General features: G+C 42.9%; 1 protein-coding gene across 1 annotated transcript in view; it reads right to left on the bottom strand.

Moving 5' to 3' along the window:
• LOC119172851 (cell adhesion molecule Dscam1-like) overlaps positions 1-20780 on the bottom strand; it is a 284967-nt gene that overhangs the window by 81613 nt on the left and 182574 nt on the right. Inside the window, exons 13-14 of the mRNA XM_075893168.1 lie at positions 3541-3714; positions 1743-1884 (exon numbers count right to left, since the gene is read on the bottom strand). Of these exons, the coding sequence (XP_075749283.1) occupies positions 1743-1884; positions 3541-3714 (316 nt within the window). The remainder of the gene's footprint in view (positions 1-1742; positions 1885-3540; positions 3715-20780) is intronic.

The following is a 20780-nucleotide window of genomic DNA, read 5'->3' as shown; positions in this document are numbered from 1 at the left end:
GATGTAAATATAAAGAACAAAATATGCCATATACTTTTACACCAGCAAACATAGGCTCTTTCAGCGATGCAATGGTGGTAGGCTCTTGCTGGTCTCACTAAAGAGACTTTTCAATAAGATACTGGCAGTCTCATTTGTACATATAAAAATAATGAAAAAAACACGCTAAATATACGAGTAGTCGTATGGGAACACTATGATATGCAGTGCCACATAGCCGAGAGCATGCAACGTTGCATTATGGGTCACTAGAAAACACCACAAACTTATGCATGAAAATGGTGTTGAAGGTTGCGCGCATGAATATTTTTGAGGAAGCGCTATTGTTTCGGTCAGCTGTGGTAAAAAATTATAAGAACAACGAATGGTTATTCGACATCTGACGTATAAGTGACTTACTAGCTATGTTGGCGAACGCCTCTGCTTGTATATATAAATTATATGAAATAATGGATGCTCTTAAAAAAAAAAGAAAGCTCAGATGCGTCAACTTCTCTTTTTATTTGGTGCTGGCTTAGCTGTCACTTGAAGTTCTGCATCTGAAGTTTGGCATTACAAGTCGGCCTCTGTTAGTGGCATTCACGTACAATCACACTGTTTCCAGCTTGACTCCGGCCTGGCCGCAGACCCTGCATTTCTTTACCGTTAGCCGTGTCGTCCCTTTGAGAACAGCTCTCGCCGCTAACTTGCGACCCAGCTGCCGCCCAAGGCGTGTCCAATATAGCAGAGGGCGCGGAGCGCAACGCGTCGATGCTGTTCATTTGTTCTGGGAGGGAACTCTCCGTCTCCGTACGGTGTTTTCACGAGCAGCGTTAGTGGAAGGACTGGGGAAGAGAGAGAGAGAGCAGAAACCGTTAGTCAAGGAGCAGTGTCCTCAGCGAGAGGGAGTCTTTGAAAAACGACGCGGGGACAAATTTGTACGGTCTCCACGAGGAAGTCGTGAGGGCCGCATGGACTGTTAGCTAGTTGCAAGTTGTTGTTCTGTAATGGACCTCCACTTCACCAGGCAATTTAAGAACAAAACGAGCGCCATGGCCACTCTTGCCCGGGTGATCATTATTATTACGCGGGGAACACAGGCGCTGAGCGAATGCGTTCCGAACAAGAAACAAGCACCACTCGAGGCCACTTTTTCATACCACCGTCGTCAACGCCACGGACAAGAACACTAGGAGGACTGTTAGCGAGGGTCACATGGGACATAACACCATCCCCGCACCACCCACATTTCTACTGCATTGTTTTTACAAACTCTTCATGTTGACCTCCTTCTGTTTGGTTTCTTTATTTTCTGGGCATTTTTCTCTCACGCATGCGTATGCATTGTGGTATTATTTTTTTTGCTCCCGTTATTAAAAGTTTTTTCTTTCTAAGCTCTCTTGCTCTATTTGTTTTCTTTCGCCACGAGATCATTTCGCTATCTTAATGATTAACATGGTTCAGCGAGCAGCTGGAACGCTGGTGCGGCAGCACAGTTGCGAACGACACTGACACGCGAAAAAATGGCGCGGAAGTTGGCAGCAGATGGACATTCCTTTCTGGCCGCTCTCTTTTTCTCTCTCTCTGTCTGCCGTCTTTCTGATTCCCTTTCCCGTCTCTTCCTTTTTATCGGTACTTCCCTCGAAGGTGCGCGGGAGGATGATTTCCACGCGGCCGCGATGAAACGCGGATCCCGAATGTTCCCGGAGTACCGCGTCAGAGAGGGAAGTTTTCGTGCAGGGGGAAGAAGAAACGCCACGCACAATTTGTGAGGGTCCAGTCGGCGTCCGTTGTGGCTCCAGCTGATGTTGATGGGCGCGTCGCCGGAGGCCCTGCACTCGAGGTCGACGCTGTGACCCCGCTTCGCAGTCTGGTTGCGGTACGACTCGTTGAAGCGCGCTGGCACTGCATTACAGGGACAGGAAAACCATTTGACGTCGAAAGGAGGATGGGGTACAAGTGTAGAGTGGTGTGCACACGATTCGTCAGCGACAGAACGAACCACTCTACGAATGCCGTTTTCCGGAGCTGTGGACACGACGGAACAGGAAATGTAAAGGCGATGATGTAACAAGCAGTGCACTGCGAGGAGATTTGCTCTGCTTAGAGATATCCGGAATATTGTCATGTAGCACTAGCCTCTGTGGTAACCACTGTCTCCGCGCTTCGTTTAATAGGTGGCTGTTTCTTCATTGAAAGGAGCTTTGTTACTTCGTTACAGGAGAGGACATAGGACATAACCGAGAAAGTTGATACTGGAGAGCTTATTTACACGTTCCAGGTCTTCTATACGGTATGAAATGCGCGAACCCTGACAAACTGAAGCGTGAGAGACAGGGCAAAAAAGCGAGACCAGAAGCCTATTGCACATTACTCAACTGACTATATTATGCATACATCACCAAGTGACCTAATCAAATACTCTTCTAAAGGTAATCTAATAATCAAAGCTGACCTTTTCTATCAGAACTTGTTGTTGGAATAGTTGGTATAACTCGTCATCCTGTTGGTATTAGCGCAACTTCGTAACCCCTCGAAAAACACTCCCACATTTACACACACATCCATTCACCTAACACGTGGTACACACAGAGCTTACTACAAGATCTTTATTGGGCCTGACTTACTAGCATATATACGTACTATATAATACGCAGAAGCAGTGAACAGTAATGATGCGCACGTGCAATGATCCACCAAGGGATGGGAGATGCAGCTCGCACTTCAAGAGGTAACAAAGAATAACAGAATCAAATAAGCCAGTTAGGAACACTTACACATTGACTCGAAAAAGGAGATTTCCTTTTGAAAGAAAACTACGGATGGCTCGCTAACACAACTCTTCTTATTTTTTTCTATAAAATATGCTTCCACCGATAGACATGCAGATGATTTCGCGCTTCTTCCGAGAACGTGTGTCAGTACCTGTGGGGTCTGTGCGAGTGTTTTTCGAGAAATGATCATGTTGCGCGAAGCACAGGTGTCCCAAAAGTAGAAAGGAGCATGCCAGATGTGGGCAAGATATGTGCACGACTTACGCAAGCGTGTTATATTATATAAGTCGTTCTTTATTTATAAACGGACATATGCCAGAGGAGAGTCATTATTTTTGTGTAAAGAAAAATGATGACTATCTACTGGCACATTTCTGTAAAAAACCACCTCTCTTATAGAAACACCTATCTTATAGAGTGCACTTGCAGTTTTGCGTAAATTAAATACAGCTCACGTGCTCAGTTTTACTTTTGGGACACCTGTGCCTACAAAATGTGACCTCTCTATTCGCAGTCAAAACAGCAGAATGGATATGCTCATATCATGGAGCACCTGTATTTTTCCTTTTCTGTACGCACACAACTGTTGAACGACATTAAGTGAACATTGATCGTAGCAAGAACACTGTAGTACTTTGGTTATTATACGAGGGAGAGGGCTTCCGCAGTCAAAACGTAGCATGGGAAACCAACTATGCGTAAATACGCAATAAATTTTTTCTGCTTTGGTGGCATATCCACGCAGGTTTCCACTTCAGTTCCTTATACATATAATGAAGTTACTTGCCATGAACGTTGAGCGTGATGACCGTGCTGAGTCCAGTGCCGACGCCGTTGCTGGCTTGGCAAAGGTACGAATTCCGGTCAGAGACTCTGACTTGTGCGATGCGTAGCGTGCCGTTCTCGAAAACTTGGTAGTCGGGGCCGCTCAGAATCTGTCGGTATTCCGTGGCGCCTGGTTCTGCGCGGGGGAGCGAAGAAAGCGAAACTCACTTCTTATCCACTCCCCTAAGAACTCTGGAAGAAGAAATCTTTTTTTTTTTCTCTCAGTCAATAGCATTGATCGCTCCTCTCCTCCTTCCAAAAGCTTTCCATGCCTAACGTGATTTTTCGTCACCTCCAGTATCGGAGGATCGTTACCTGGCAATGGTACGACGATATCTGGTACCGTCATCACGGGACGTCCCTATCACGAAGATGTCATAATGACTTTACAAAGTTTGGTGACCTGTGACATCATATGGTGACGTCATCACGTCATTTTGTTTCATCAGTCGTACCCGTTGACGTGGGATGCTCATTGCTGATGCTCAACTTTCCTTTATGATGAGGTATATGATGCCTTAATAATATTGTGAGAAAAATTAGCGCAGCCGGAGGCTTACTCACTTCAGTTTGGTCGAAAGCGAGAATGGGTGGTAAGGGGCAAGTTTTTCATGTTTTAGGGGCGAAGCTCCTTATAGCGGCACCCGTTTGTCTCTCGTTGCCGTAGTAGAAGTGTGTAACCAGTCTTACATTTTGACCTCCAAGGTGGTGCCGGTGGGAGATTTCTTCTGTGCGTTGTTGAACAATAAAAAATTTGCAGCGTGTGCGTTAACTAAAAGCCGAATTCACCTGTCTCTCATTCCCCTTCAGCAGCCATTGGCATGTACATTGAACACTATCTGACAAGAAAGGTTTGCTATCTATCTATCTATCTATCTATCTATCTATCTATCTATCTATCTATCTATCTATCTATCTATCTATCTATCTATCTATCTATCTATCTATCTATCTATCTATCTATCTATCTATCTATCTATCTATCTATCTATCTATCTATCTATCTATCTATCTATCTATCTATCTATCTATCTATCTATCTATCTATCTATCTATCTATCTATCTATCTATCTATCTATCTATCTATCTATCTATCTATCTATCTATCTATCTATCTATCTATCTATCTATCTATCTGTCTGTCTGTCTGTCTGTCTGTCTGTCTGTCTGTCTGTCTGTCTGTCTGTCTGTCTGTCTGTCTGTCTGTCTGTCTGTCTGTCTGTCTGTCTGTCTGTCTGTCTGTCTGTCTGTCTGTCTGTCTGTCCACCTACGACTTTCCGCTCTCCTGGCCGTTTCGATAATGGTATCGATACCAAACGTGGTATGACATAATATGACTGTATGAAGAACATATTTAACTAGTCATAACATGAAAATCATGCTATGTATGTCATGAATGTCATGATTTACATTTCATAGTCTTGCAGCTCTTGCGGTGATATCGTTCACATGGCATGATGAAAAATTGGTATGGTATGGCAAGATTGCATGGCGAACACAAGCACGACAGACCCTAACATAAAAATCATTACATGCGTGTCATGTGAGAACATGACGAGATGCCACACTCATGATGTGCTGGCGGCCGTTTCACTAGCGTCACATATACCAAATTTGGTATAATGGGACGTGAATGAATGACGAAGGCATGATACTGGTGCAAACATAATAAGCATGAGATGCATGTCATGTAACAACATGACTACATGCTACGCTCATAATGCGCTCACGGCTGTTTCGCTAGCTTCACATTTACGAAACTCGGTATTACGCGACGTGAACGGACGACATAGGTAAATGACACATCGAAACATGATAATCTTGACATGCGTGTCATGTAACTACATGACTACATGCCACACTGATTATGCGCTCGTGGCCGTTTCGCTAGTTTCCCTTATGTCAAATTTGGTATTACGTGGCGCCATTGGATTACGAAGGTATGTGACTGGTGCAAACATGATAATCATGAGATGCGTGTCATGTGAGAACATGATTACATGTCACAGTCAAGGCGCCAATACATTTCGACGTGACGCGGTTCGCGTGCTCGCCGGCGTTGCCACGCCAGGCGCCGGTCCTGCCGTATAGACTCGCAGGCGCGTGCCGCGGTGCATTTATTTGGCGCATGCGAGTTTCAGCGCGTCCGGCATCCCTCCGTCACGAAAAGAGGGAGACGCAGTGTTGTCTGGGTAACGCGTCGGTGTGATACGCAGCATGTCGAATTTCGCGCCGGTAGCCGTCGGGCACGATAGCCGTCGGGTACGCTGGTCGCGCCTGGCGTCAGCTTTATAGAGTGCTCGCGTTTTGCTAATGTAGCGTCACTGTGCACAGCGTGCGCGTGAGTTAACGCTACATTGGAGTATATTGGGCCTTTTGCTAGCTCCACACATACCAAATTTGGTGTTAAGTGACGTCAATGAATGACGAAATAGTATGACTGGTGCAAACGCGATAATTCTGACACGCGTGTCATGTAACAACATGACCACATACCACGCTCACAGCGTGCTCGCGGCCATTTCATTAGCCAAATCTGGTATCACGTGACGTGATTAGATGACGAAGCTAAACGACACATCCCAGCATGATAATCATGACAAGGAAGTCATGTACCGCATCATTTACCTCCACCTCTGAACACTGTGCTGGTGTTAGAGTGACATATCAACATTTCTCATTCGTGCTTCGCATATCATCAATTCCCACTGTACGTAGGATCTGTCAATTTTTTCCAACAGTTCTTTGAGGGAAGGCTCCTGAGGCCACAGGATTGTCTCGCGTTCTCGTAGCCACCTCCTTTAGTTTGCCAAAAGTTCCCTAGAAGGCACTGGGGGTACTATAGTACTAAGTAAGAGACGGTTAGAGTATTGGCGGCAGCAAAATAGTGATAAAGGACAGAAATAGCGGGAAAATGAGGTCACTATGACTGAAGAGGCCGTGATAGAGAATATTTTTTTTTGTTATATTATAAGGTCAAAGTTTTTAAAGTAGATAAGACATTAGGCCAACATAAACAGAAAATCTTGTTCACATTTTTTCTTGCGAGCCCGGTCACCACGCTGTTACTAAGGATACGTTGACAGCATCCATCCATTCATCCATTCATCGTACTATACCAGGTGGCACACATGCCACCACCCGTTATAAAGGGGACGCTTATAGCATTCATCCATCATTGTTATAATTGCGAACTATAGATGGCTCTCGCTGCGTTGGAGACGCGTGCTCGAATCTGAGATGAGATCGATTGATAGCCGTTAAATGAATGGATGGATGAACGCTGAACACTAATCACACGAACAGACAGACACAGATGAACGGATGGATGGAGCTTCGCCCAATCGTCATCATTCACTCCATGGATATCCTGCAATTTTTATTTTGTTTGTGTGTTCTGAAGTGGCGAAAGTTAAGCTGACCAATTTTTCAGCAAGACGACACTTGATCGACACAAATAAGATGATGATGAAACGTGGGGTTTAATGTCCCAAAACCACCATATGATTGAGAGACGCTGTGCTGGAGGGCTCCGGTAATTTCGGCCATCTGGGGTTCTTTAACGTGCACCCAAATCTGAGCACAAGGGCCTACAACATTTCCGCCTCCATCGGGAATGCAGCCGCCGCCGCCGGGATTCAATCCCGTGACCTGCGGGTTGAAGTTTATTTATTTCTTTCTGATACAGAAAGAGGAGTAAGAGCTAAAGGCCGTATTGCCTGACAGATGCTCCTACTCCCATGCGCATTCGGCATGCGTGTACATGTTTGCATGCGATGCGAGTATACAAACAATACAGCAACCAGAAAAATCAAAACATGCATGTACATAATTGTCACTGCAAATAAAGCATTACAGGTAGACATCATACATGAAAACTCTTCATGAAAACAAACATATCATAGAGACACTTCAAGAATATATACCTATACGCATTAAATTGTGAACTTTGAAATTGTAGCACAAACTGTATATGCGCTACACGTAGAAAATTAGACAGATATATTTTATTGATAAGTTATCGTGGAATGTAACAGAAAGTTCATTATAAATTTTTTAAAAGCGGGGTGCATGAAAGTCTATATGATGTTCAACAATGTTCAATAGCCGAGGTACTTGATACTCAAGGTCCTGACGCCCGTAGTTCGCATAAGTGGTGGCATCCTCGATTGGTGGCGTAATTGATATTGAGGGGGAGAAATGGGCAGGCTACTAACATGGAGCCTGCGCTTTTTTATGTGCAAAAGTAATCTATAATAGTAGATTTGATTTGCTCTGATTAACGAGTGTTTCTCAAAAAGATTGTGTGTGGGTAAATCTCGCGGTCTACCGTGATAGTTTTCGAAAATTTGCATTGCCCTTTTTTGCAGTTTTATTAATTTGTTGTAATTTTTTGCAGTTGTTGTTCCCCATATTAATGCACAATAGCTAAGTTTTGAGTGAAAGAGGGCGTAGTACATTGCCTTCTTTAGTGTTAGTGGTATAAGACTACTAATTTTATACATAAAGCCTACTACTTTACTGAGGTCGCTGCTGAGTTTATTGATATGATTGCCCCAAGAGAGGTTTTCTTGAAACCATACGCCCAAAAACTTTTGCGTTGTTACCTGTTCTATCTGCTGTCCTTTAAATAAAACAGTAATCTTGACAGGCATTGGCTCATTTATTGGTTTAAATATTATATACTTAGTTTTGCTAACATTTATTTGAAGTTTGTTTAACTTCAGCCAGTCAGATAATAAATCAGAATAATCAATAATTTCTTTTTCAATCTGTTGTAGGGATGAATTTGAAAAGAAAAGATTAGTGTCGTCCGCATACATGACTATGTTCGGTGTAGGTGAAATGCTTGGGAGGTCATTGATTTATATGTTAAATACCGGGCCAAGTATGGATCCCTGCGGTACGCCAGTCTGTACTCTAAGATAGGGAGAGGTCACCTGAATAAATGAAACATATTGAAAACGATCCGTTAAGTAGCTTCGCATGAGATCTAACGTTGTACCGCGTATACCATAGCTATGAAGTTTAGATAATAGTATTTCATGATTCACACTGTCGAATGCTTTACGGAGGTCAAGGAATAAACCAACCGTGTATAAACGATTTTCAATGTTTTGTAGTATTTGATGTTTTATTTTGAGGAGTGTATCCTCACATGATTTCTTTTTCCGAAATCTATACTGAGATGTACTAATTATAGCATACTTATTTAAAAAAACCTTCCAGTCGTGAATTAATAACAGCCTCAAAAAGTTTTGAGAAGAATGGTAGTATTGAAATAGGTCGGAAAATGTTTACAGAATTGTCTGCACCTCCTTTGTGAATTGGAGAGACACGGGCTACTTAAAGTTTGCTTGGAAAAATTCCGCATTCGAACATTCTATTGATAATATGGGCTAGGACTGTAGATATGATATCCGATACATATTTTATGGGAGATGTCAGTATACCGTCAAATCATGCAGCTGCACTGCATTTAAAACTACTGACTACCTTTTCAACTTCACCTGCAGTCGTAGGAAATAATACAAAATAATTTGGCACAGATTGTTTCGTTACAGCGAGTCTTACATACTCGGGATTTTCAAAGGAATTGCTGTTACAGCATTCAACAAAGTGAGTATTAAGGGCACTGGCAGCTTCACCGTCTGTAAGAGCACCATTTACCGAAGATATTCGTACGTTTTCACAAGTAGCATTCGCTCCAGACAACTTCTTAATTTCTTGCCAATTTTTTCTTGGATTCGTATATATACACGAGAACACCCTTTCGTAATATTTTTCCTTCGCTTTTCTTAGCTCTGAATTTACTTGGTTACGATATGTTTTAAATTTGGCTAATTGATTAATATTCTGTGTTTCAATAAATGTGTGGTACATTTGATTTTTTTAAAATTTTCGTGAGAAGCGCAGCATTAACCCATGGTTTCCTATTTTTTTAGGTCGTTTTGTAACACTATGTTGCGGAAAGGCTTTATCGTAACCAGCAATCATTTTATCGAAAAATAAATTGTGTGCCTTATTTGGGTCACTTTCAAGCAGTTCAGATTCCCAGCTAATTTTGCTAATAAGTGAGCGAAATAGGGCTATCGTCGTTTCATCAATGAGACGATAGCCCTAGGGTCAGCAACCGAGTATCTAAGCCACTAGACCACCATGGCGGGGCGACACCCATAAGATGAACTTTCTTATTCCGCGTTTTGTATATATAAGAAAAGGTGACATACACGTGGTGTGAAAGTGTCAATCCATAAAACCAGCTTTAATTTAGAACTGACATACGGGCAAAAGAGCAGACATTGACCGCAGAGTATCCGAAACAATGCGACAATTATCAACAATCACAAGTAGGGCACGTCGTATTGGACTCAACCACGTTTTTTTTTTTATGACGAACACATTGTTTTCTTACAGAACTTGAGTTCCAAACGGGACGGAAGTTTAGAGGCACGTAGAGGCTTGAAGCGATCAGAAATTTTTAAAGAGACAACAGTCGTTGGAAGCAGCGTTGCCTTCACAAAGCGAAGTTCACTTGTGAAAACGTTGGCTTTAGCGACATTCCCTGTAATGATTTCCAGAAGAATTGAGTCCATCACATGTATTGGCGTGACAGTCTTAGAAGTAAAGACTCGGTGTTTCAAACTACGGCTACATAAATCGTACGAACAGGAAAGTGCCTATAATTAATTGACGTAATTATTGACGTAATTGACGTAATTAATTGACGTAAAAGAAGTAAAAGCTATGTATCCGAGTGAACACAAATTCAAGCCTTTTATTAAACCCATTTTGCCGGCAGCAGCTTGGCTGCTGTCTTGACCAATCAGCTTAGCGGCACTGCACTTATGTCTGTCCAGCCAAGTCTGCAGAGAGCTGCGTTTACTTATGTTCCCGAGCAAAATCAGTACCCGATGATATAATGGGTGCTCACGCATTGCCCCTGAGAAACCTGAAAAACCTTCGCGGATCTGGAAATCCCTGGGTGAACGCGCCGCAGAGTCGCACAAAAAACATGTGTTGCCCGATTTATTCATCTTCATGGAATGTACGGTTAACTTGCTCGGCGTAGATAACTACGGCTTCCGTCCTATGCCTGCCACAACTTGCCTTCTTTACTTTTCTAGTAGTTGGACCGCTAATTGAACGAGATCCAACTTGTAATATCGCTGAGCGAGTGGCGAGAAGGCGCGGAGGCAAGCGCTGCGAACTCAAGTCAACCACTTGCCGCGCTTCGCCGTATGTAAAATTCACACGCACACACACAAACAAAACAAAACAAAAAAGACATGAACAAAATGTTCTTTACTGTCCTACATTTTTTTGTTTGTAAAAGCCTATGCGAACATCCACATCAACCTCACTCCGTTCAATCGAATCTTAGGATGCCCGGCAATCGCTATGATCATGCATGTTCTTTGAAACCGAAACTAGCACCGAGTTTGCGGGGCCTAGTATCAGTGCCAAGACGAGTGCTTTCGCGATGCGCTGTCCATTTCTTGTGAGGCAAGCTTTTGCAGTGTAGAGGTAAGACTTGGTGATAACTTGCTTGAATATATGAAATGTGCTTCTGTTGAAATCACTGAAATGACTCGCAGCATAATTCAAAGCTAACTGATGACTTACAGGCTCAAATGCGTGTTCTTTGATGCAAACAATGCATGTATGGCGTTATGCGTGCACCTGGTGAGAAATTTATTACTTTTATAAGTGAAAATGATTTGTTGACATTGATATTGGAAAAAGATCGAATGTTCGCACTTCAGAACCGCATAAATACCCTACAATATATATATATATATATATATATATATATATATATATATATATATATATATGGTGTGACGTGTTTTTCTGTGTCTTTTGTATAAACTGTGCAAAGAAAAACTGTAGACTGCAAAGCCATGAATAATAAATTGCGCATCAACATAACCAAATCAACAAAACAAGAAAATAGGAAAAAGTCGCTTTTTATACTTGGCCTTTTACCGATACTAATGTTCAGGAGTCTTTTTACGTCAGCCCTTAGACGAATAATGAGCCCTATTTTTGTGGCTCTCGAGGAACGGCTAGTGTGAAGAGCCGATAGTTAGAGCGCCATTATCTATAGGTAAGTAATAACTGCTCATCGATCTGGACTAAATATTTACTCTATTGATTGGAGAGGAATGACTACTCCTTGCCTGTTGGAATCCGAGCCAAGGTTTCTTATGTGGGGTAATTTCCTGAGGCTTGCAACAACTAAAAACACAGAAGTAAAAAAAAAGAGATATGCCTCGACTTCTGGGTTGATGTATATCGAGTCTATAGCCATTAACGATAAAGATAGGATGGAAAAGAGAAAAAAAAGCGATAAGCAAAGGCAATAGAAAAACCCGCAGAATAAGTAAATGAGCCGAGTGTGTTACCGGCGCCGGGAGAGCCTAGAAACCTCAAAGGCGAATCGATAACGCCAGTTCATTTTGGAGCGGGAACTAATTACGCGGAACGCTGGCTTTTTGCCGATCACCTTCAGAGAAAACATTCAAGGTAAAAGAGTGAGTGAGAAAAAAGGAAGCAAATAGTGAATGAAAGCATTTATAAAAACAATGAGCCCCGAGAAGATCACTTCCGCGATTAAGCCATCCATGCTATCATTCATTTCCATGTTGCTGTTGTTTTGTGGCTGATAAGGTTCTTTTTTGTTTAGTCATCTCGACGTCATGTAAGAATGAACTCTTGTAGTATGGGCAGTATGGGCTCAATACGTGCAGCTAATCAGAAAACATCTGATGTGCTGATGTGTTGCTTACTCCTGTTTGGTCTTTTGCTTTTAAAGCAATGACACTGGTTTCATGTTCTTCCTTGGTTTACAGAATAATGGATCAATGGTATCGCTGTTGATCAGCCATGACTGTTAATTGAACGGCTACTCGATTTCTCGCCGTGATTTCTTCCACTGCCAATGGGTTTTGCATAACGCCGGTGTTAACACTGCGATCCATTATGAAACTTTGAAGTTCAGGAAACGAGGAGGGTGAGGTGGAAATTCACCTGTAGTTGCTTCGAAAGAGTAAAATAGAGCAATAATGAGGAGACTGGTATAATACGCAGTATACCTGCAAGCTTCGTCTCATCGCTTCTGAATAATAAAACGATAACGAAAACTGACGTGAGAGGGGCCACATCCGATGGTTGATGACGTCAACGGCACTGTCGCAGACGGATAGAGCAGGGGTGCAGGTAGAGCCATGTGAGAGGTGATAGGTGTCATCCATCTTCATTCGAAGCAGGCCTTGTCTGCTTATCTTTCGCCAGTTCCAGCTGAGACACGTTAGATGCGGTGCGTGTGAAACACGTTTAACCGGTTCAACGATCGTTAATTGCTGATTACCTCCTCTTAATCTCCATCCTGCTGCTCAGCATTTGAACGTGTACGTGTTCACTGGATTTCAGCGATCGGAGGGTAGTGCTCGGTGTGCGATATAGTGAAGACAGCCAATGCGGCTTATATAAAAAGCACCTTCGCAATATGCAATGCAGTCGAGTTTTGTAGTTTCGCCAGATAAGGGAAAGCTCTGACACTCGCTTTACGTGATTGAGCGTGGTAATGTTAACAGAAAAAAATTATGAATATAGAAGCATGCTAACTTACTGTTTGACGTCTACATCATCTTAGATGAAAGAAATTATTCCCTTTCAGGACATTTTGAGAATGGTGTGTTAAAGTACTTATTCTTATCCTTGCTGTTTACGTGTGTTCCACCACCATCAGTTTGATTTGCGTTAGCTAGCTTCAGCCTGTAATCTCGCGAATTGCAACTTTAATCACAAACTCTGAAACTGTTCCAGCGTCGACTGCGTTGCCCTCGTTTTTGAAACTGCTCCGACACTGAAGTATGTGCTTTGTCGTTAGCATCCTGTGTCATACGACTCGCAACTGTTTCAGAGCTTCCTCTTCGTATTATTTATGACGGCATATTTTCGCAGTGTCTAATATCACTGCTTGGGATAAATCATATTAATCATTGGGATAAATCCAACATTTCAGCAAAGTGGAGTGAAAAACCTAATACCCTTTATTGTTCGGCTGCGTGTAGCCTTGGTATGCTGGTAGCAATGTGTACGGCACTTCGTTTATTCATTACAGCGAAAGCTGTTATGAGATCACTTTTCGGGTCACGCGCAGTTGCATGTTGTCCGTGGCCACCACCGCCACCACCGCCACCACCGCCGGTGTCCGTAACTACATTGCACGAAATTAGAAAAAAAAGAAACTTGCATCAATGACACAATGGGGCTCAAACCCAAGTTTGCTGGGTACCAGCCCGATATTCTGCCGCTGAGCTTCATAGGGTATTTATTTATTTATTTATTTACAGTTACTACAATCATCATTTGGTGATTTTAGCTGGGTGGTACAATAACTTAGTGTTGACGGAAACAATGGCAAGTACAAGGTTGAAAAAAAATTACATGCACAACGTGTGGTGCAGATACAAAACTAAACCAGGAAAAAAATACAATGAATGATTGCAAGATTGCAAGTGTGTAAGCGCGTGCGGTAGAATGCGGGGCTATTTATTTTGAAAGCACACCATCCAACATTGCCGAGAACAATGTGAAAGGGGGTGCTGAATATATAAAAATTTTAGTCTTGCATTGCGGCTAAATGATAACGGTGAAAGTTTGGCTCTATTTAAAAGGTCTGTAGCAAATGTCCTTGAAAAATTATTATAAACAAACGCACAACTATTTTTTGCACTCTTTCTAATTTGTTAATGTTAGTCTTCGTGAAAGGGTGTGATATGACAGAGGCGTAATCTAATATTGGCAAGACAATATTTCTACGCTAAAAGACGGACAGAAGGTGTGAAAAACTTTAGAGCACAATGGAGAAAAAAAAACAGTTTATTTTTTTTTTTCGCATTTGTGGTGTGTGATTTGTGTTTGTTCCAACAGAGATCATTCGAGATGTAAATCCCTAAGTATTTCCAACTAGTGACTTCAGATAAAAAATATTTTTAGCATTGCGCCTAATAATGACTTATGAGTAATTTGCATAAAGACACTTTTGTCAAAGTTAGTCAGCATTTGCCCATCCTCGTACCATGAAGCTACTTTTTGAAAAGCTTGATTTAACAGAAGCTGGTCGGATGTGCTGTTAACCTCCCAATACAAAACACGGCCATCTGCGTAAAGTTTCACTTTATCAGGAGCGTATTCTACAATATCACGAATAAGTAAAAAGAGCAGTAGAGGGATCAAAGCTGAGCCTTGGGGAACGCCAGAATCAACTGTTACTTATTTTGAGTGACATTTGCGAAAGAAACAAATTCTTAAATAAAAAGAAAAGTAAATAAAAAAAGGCCAACTCATGAACACTTTGTTATTAAGCATTTTGGCTAAGTTAAAGAGTAATTTATTGTGTGATACCTTATCGAAGGCTTTCATCGCACCTTCATGATAACTTCATCGCACTTGCGCACCTATTTTTCTGCCTTATCCTTGCGGAGACAGAAAAAGGGACAGAATCTCAATAAAAAGGGCACAAAGCAGGATGACACTATTTTCCATTGCTATTCACCTCGTGTTCACAGGAGGTTTTCAGGGCCCTTATAAATGCTACATTGAAAAGAATGCGTCTACCCACCTCTGCTCTAAGAAACAGAGGTGCGAGAGATAGAGTATTTTTATATAGAAATTAAGTTGAATATGCCTAAAGGCTTCCAGTATTGTACATGTCACCAAACTTGAATACTTGATTGCTGATTCACAAGTGACTGGTGTTCTTGAGTTTCATGTGTTTTTTAAAAGATTTCGTCTTGTGACCACGTCTTTTTTAAAAGTGAGTATTCATTTACGGTACTTGTTTCCGTAAGATGCCCCGCTAATAGTTTGCGCTGAGTTGGTGTCTTTGGCCTCTTATTTTCCGCTCCCCTCAAGATGCAATACCAATCCGCCCAGGAAACAACCATATCCCCCCCCCCCCCCCCTGCGTACATGATGTTTTAGCGTGATTTGAGATTCCAAGCATTTACTCGCTATAGTAAGTTGCACCTTTTCTATAAGCCTGTAACTAGAGTGATCGCCATGTGATCACTCTAGTCTACCAATGCCGTATTTTTTCACACGAGAGTGTTTTATGCCGGAATACACCAAGATTTCAGTGACGGACTTTCGTCACAGAAGTGACGTCTAAAATTAGCCCCCAGAAAGCAGAGAAACCATTTTCGTCAGCAGGACTCGAACCCACGACCTCTAAGTCGGTGACAACAGCTGCTGGGTACGCGTGCCACTGCGCCTCGATCACATGTTTCATAGGCTAAATAAATACGCCTTTCACTTCTACCACTGCCCTTTCACAGTTCTATTGTTAAAGTGTAATAGTGCATCAAGACCGTAGAATGCATAAGTATTTCCTTGAACGCATCGTTTCTACACGTCCGTTCTATTTGACGCCTTTACAATAAAAGGGAATTTTTTTTGTTAACGGTTTAATACACTGCCAGGTGGTGGCCTTACCCAAAGCGTCGGCATGGCTCAAAGCAAGCATCCATGTCAACAATGGTTCTGCAACGCATACAACAACACTCTTGCTTCGCTTGGATGTAGCTTCGTGTTCTTCGCTTACGCTCGCCACACGAATAATCGTGGCTGGCCAAGAGAGAGAACACAACGCGCATTGTGTTTCCCTCTAATCAGGCAGTGGCGTTCAGTAAATCAAACATGCCGCGAGTAGGTGACATTAGCGCAAGTTTGGCGTGCAACCAGTCGCGCTTTTCTGGCTGTCACACCTATTTCTTTAGCTGCGCTCTCTTCGTTAACTATCAGAGCTACCACAGGCATGCATGATCACAGTGGCATGTTTATTCATTTATCGACTATTAATCGTGGACCTCAGTCGTCGGAATGGAGATGTATCGTTAAGCATCAACGATGCACTTACGAAAAACGGTGCTAAATGTAGCTGTCAAACACCAACAGACATTGTACATGCTCTTTTATATTGATGTACAGCAAGCACTAAACTACTCCTGTAAGGAGACGTTTTACTTCACTGTTATAACTATTCCTAAGGTGGAGTGAATAACCACGATTTTCATGTCTTCAAAGCACCTCGTTGTCAATTGTTCGCGCTTTTCGAGTTGCGGCAAGTGGTCCAGGCCGAATATAATTCAGCAAGACTGTGCTATATTTAGAAAGCCTCATATCAAGAAATGAACTTTGAGTTATCGCAGAAGCACATCTCTTCTATTGAAAGCACAATGCGCGCGTGTGCTGCTTAATGTGTTGTGTTTATCTTTCTTCCCTCTCTCCTCTCTATCTTTCATCTCCTCCATCCCCCTGGCATGCGCAGGGTAGCAAACCGGCTGCCTCTAGATTTGTCAACCTACCTGCCGTTGTTTTCCTCCTATTTTTCTTCCTTGAAAGAACAATGCAAGGAAGTTGTTCCTATAGCAGCTCAAAGCGTGCGTAAAGTTTAACTATCAGCATTACGTTTTTATGGTGCAATAAAACTTTTTTTTCAAACCAAACAAAAGGCACTGCACGCATGACACGTAACTTTTTTTTTGTTACCAAGTGTATGAGAGAAAAAAAAAGATATGTTTGCAAAAACTGTGGATAAGATACCATGAAATGGAAGCCCACAGCTATAATTTCAGTGTAAAAGCGTAACTACTACCCGTGGGTCATAGCTGTCGCTTTGATATCCTCGCTTTTGAGCCTTCATTGTGCACGGCACATTTGATGGCGTGCTTCTGTGACGATGAGAACGACGTCAGGGTCTATATCGACTGGCAGTAAACGAGCTTCACATTTTTGCTTGGCTTCTTTCTTTTCCCCTCTTCGGTTTATCGCTGACGCAATTCCTTTTGTTATCTCCGCCACAAAACAAGCAACACAAGGTTTCTGTAGAGGTAAAACCAAGCTAATCACTTCTAACAGCGACGGTAGGAATCTTCGAAAGAGCTCTCCGCTGCTCGATATTGGTAGAGCCTAAGTGGGCATTGATGGAGGCACGCGTTTCACTGTGGCGAGTTCAGCCGAGCCTCCCATGTTGTTGAACAACGAGCTTTGTCGCCATTTTTCTAGTTTTTGCAGACCCTTTCCTCGGGGGATGCGCTGGTAATGGGGGGACGCGCTGGTAATGGTCTTACCAAGATAAGGACCTAACGATTTATCTACAACCTACGGAAACGAGATGGCGTTAGCGATGCGAAACAAACGTCGAAAGCACGAAGCAAAGCGATACGACGATGCCTGCCTGGATTTGTGTCTCGAGTTTCGCCAGTGAAACGTAAGATTGATTTCGGAATGCTGCAAAACAGATTGGCCTACTTCAGCGAGGGAACCGAGATCGGCCAGAAAAGAGCGTTCAGACAGCGGTCGCCGAGTCGACGGAGAGTCGGCGTGCAGTCGTGGTTTAGACGCAGTCTTGGGACTTGATAAGCGTTACGGATAGCCTCCCTTATTTTCTAGTGCAACTGAAACAATCCTTTTCAAAGCCTTAGTGAAGCAAGACAAGGCGACTGAATAAATGAAGCACGCGAGAAAACGCCGAGAAACGTGAGAACCAGTGGAGGCGCCAGCTGTATGCTTTGGACGCTAAGAGTATAGGGAACGGGGCATACTGCCGAGGCCCACCATTTCGTATACGTACGCCGAGAGATTAGAAGCCACGGCTTGTAATGCCGCTCGGTCATCTATCACGGGGAAGATAACCGCCTGAAGCTTATACCTCGACGGAGTTCTCCCACATGAAGGAATGCTAACTTCCACTTGTAGGCTCTGACGCTGGTGGGGGGGGGGGGGGGGGGGTTAGAGTGTCGGCAAGGGACGCTGGGGCGTGTTTCCGAATGCGACCAGTCGCGGCATCTGTTTTCCCTCACTTGACTCCGCCTTTATTTTTGCTTTTACTTGCTCGATTTCCGGATGGGAATTGACGACTATGCTGTGATTGATACGTTTTTTATTTTTATTTTGCGTTGGTATCCACTCATCTCGAACGTATGTTTGCGAATCCTTGGTTTGCACTCATCTTCAAAGGCACAGGTATTGCTTCGATGGATAATACAGCAGTGAAATAAGAAGGCCGCGAACGAAGGACTATACAGGCACTGAACTAAGCACTAACAATAGTTTTTAGTTGAGCACCTGTCGTGTGTAGTCTTTTGCGGCGTTTTACCATGAAGTTAAGCCAAATAGTCCAGTTTCGCACGCCATTGTTTGTGCAGGCAATAAATCATGAAGAAAGAAAAGCGTTCACTTAAAATAGGTTCATAGATTCAGATAGAAATTATTTGTTAAATTGATGGCTTGAGATGCTATGAATAATACGCCTGGCACCGGAATAACGTTAAATACCTACTGAAATTTTTAACTACGAAGCTCCGCGACTATATAGGCAGTTCGTTATGAATATCAGTGCTGAACTCTGATTTTTCCGTCCTTCATAAAACATAACACTGAGAAACGCTCCTAACATCCATCTAAAACACATACAATACCCATAATTCAGTATTCCTAAACATGGAAGGCGCAACAATTTCACCGACAACAAAAAAGCAAAATGTGACGAAAAAAATGTTGTGTTAGCACCCATCAGATGTACAAACATATATGTCGAAACTTGGCCATTGCCGCACATACGCCTGTGTAAGGTGTGTATTAATGAAGTAGATGCAGTATAATCTGCGGAAGGACATGCCTTTAGCCGTCTGGAGTCGAAGCCCTTGCTCTCAGGGATGCCACTGAAGATCGTTACCTGTGTCGTGCGTCCTGTGTGCTCTACAACGTGTTCTACTTTTACCCGTACAGCGGAGTCATCTGAGTGATCGATGCAATACGTTGGCCCACAATCACCTCTCCGTGCACCACCAGCGCACCCTGTAGATAACCCTCGGCCGAAAACAGTAGCTTGGTTGCGACACAAAAACACAATCTAACGCCGATTTGTCACCGAAGCGGGAATATGATGCATTTTTAACGACAAGGCGCTCGTGGAGGCCCAGAGCATCGCTTAATACTCTCTTCATTTTACTTTAGTTCTTCTTTTTCTCGCGTGCCTCGACGCGAAGACATTGTTTCTCGCCCCTGTTCTATTTGCGGAGAACACAACGTGAGAAGTTCACGCGAGGAGCACCGTGCGCGAGGCACATATACAAATTCTCGCATATTCGCACTGTTTTTGGGGGCAACAGATCGTTTTAGTATTGCTTCCGTGCGCAAGATGCATGGTGCTGCTGCGCTAACAGGTACAAGTGCTGTGTAGTGTACAGAAAAATGTGATTGTGTCTATCGTGTCCTGAAAGTGGATCTATCTCACTTTTTATTCTATAGCTCCTGTTTTAGCAAGTGCATGTTGTCCGGAACGTTTATTCCTATATAAGCTATCAAGGAGACGCATATTGCCCATCTCGATTTGGGTGGGAGGGGGGGGGGGGGGTTGGGAAGTTTGTTCCTGAGCGGGCATTTTCTCTGAGTGAGAAGCGCAGAAACACGCATACATGTTTCAGAAACTCCCAGCGGCATCGCTAGTTTGGTTCGTGTTATCTTCTGGTTTTTGTCTTCTTTTAGATTTTTCTTCAAAGGATTCAACAAGAATAAATGAATTTTCGGAGTTTGTTTCTGAACTGTGTGCTCCAATTTGTAGTTCCTTATTTTTTTTGTAGAGTAATATTGACAAAAAAATCGACAGATCTCAGGAACCTTGCGAACAGACGTTATGCGGGAAGGTGATCATGTTGGAATCTTTTATTGAGCGAAACGTTATGAAATAAGGCTAAATATATGTACGAATGTTGCACGCACAGGCATATGTTCAATAGTTGCAGGTGTTTATATAACCAGTTGTTTGCATTTGCGCAACGGTGTCAACAAAAACATGAATGAGTGTTCGCAACACCAGAAGCGATATGCCGATATGAGGCGCTGGTGCTCGGGAGGATGGTAGCCCTGGGCACTGCTACGTAAATCAACTTCAATGCATGACACCTAACTCTGATTGAGGTTAGCACATGACGGGTATACCATAATAGTACATATGTAATGTTTATGAAATTAAATAGCCAGCATTGCAACCACAATTGAGAGAGAGAGAATAAGATGAGGGAAAGGCAGGGAGGTTAACCAGAAAATGGAGCATCCGGTTTGCTACCCTGAACTAGGGGAAGGGGGAATAGGGAACGTTTCACGAATACTATAGGGTCTATCTGAAA

Source organism: Rhipicephalus microplus, chromosome 4, assembly GCF_043290135.1.
Source record: "Rhipicephalus microplus isolate Deutch F79 chromosome 4, USDA_Rmic, whole genome shotgun sequence".
Taxonomy (NCBI): Eukaryota; Metazoa; Arthropoda; class Arachnida; order Ixodida; family Ixodidae; genus Rhipicephalus; species Rhipicephalus microplus.
The sequence above is the reverse complement of the archived record's forward strand: the minus strand, read 5'-3'. Positions and strand labels throughout refer to the sequence as shown.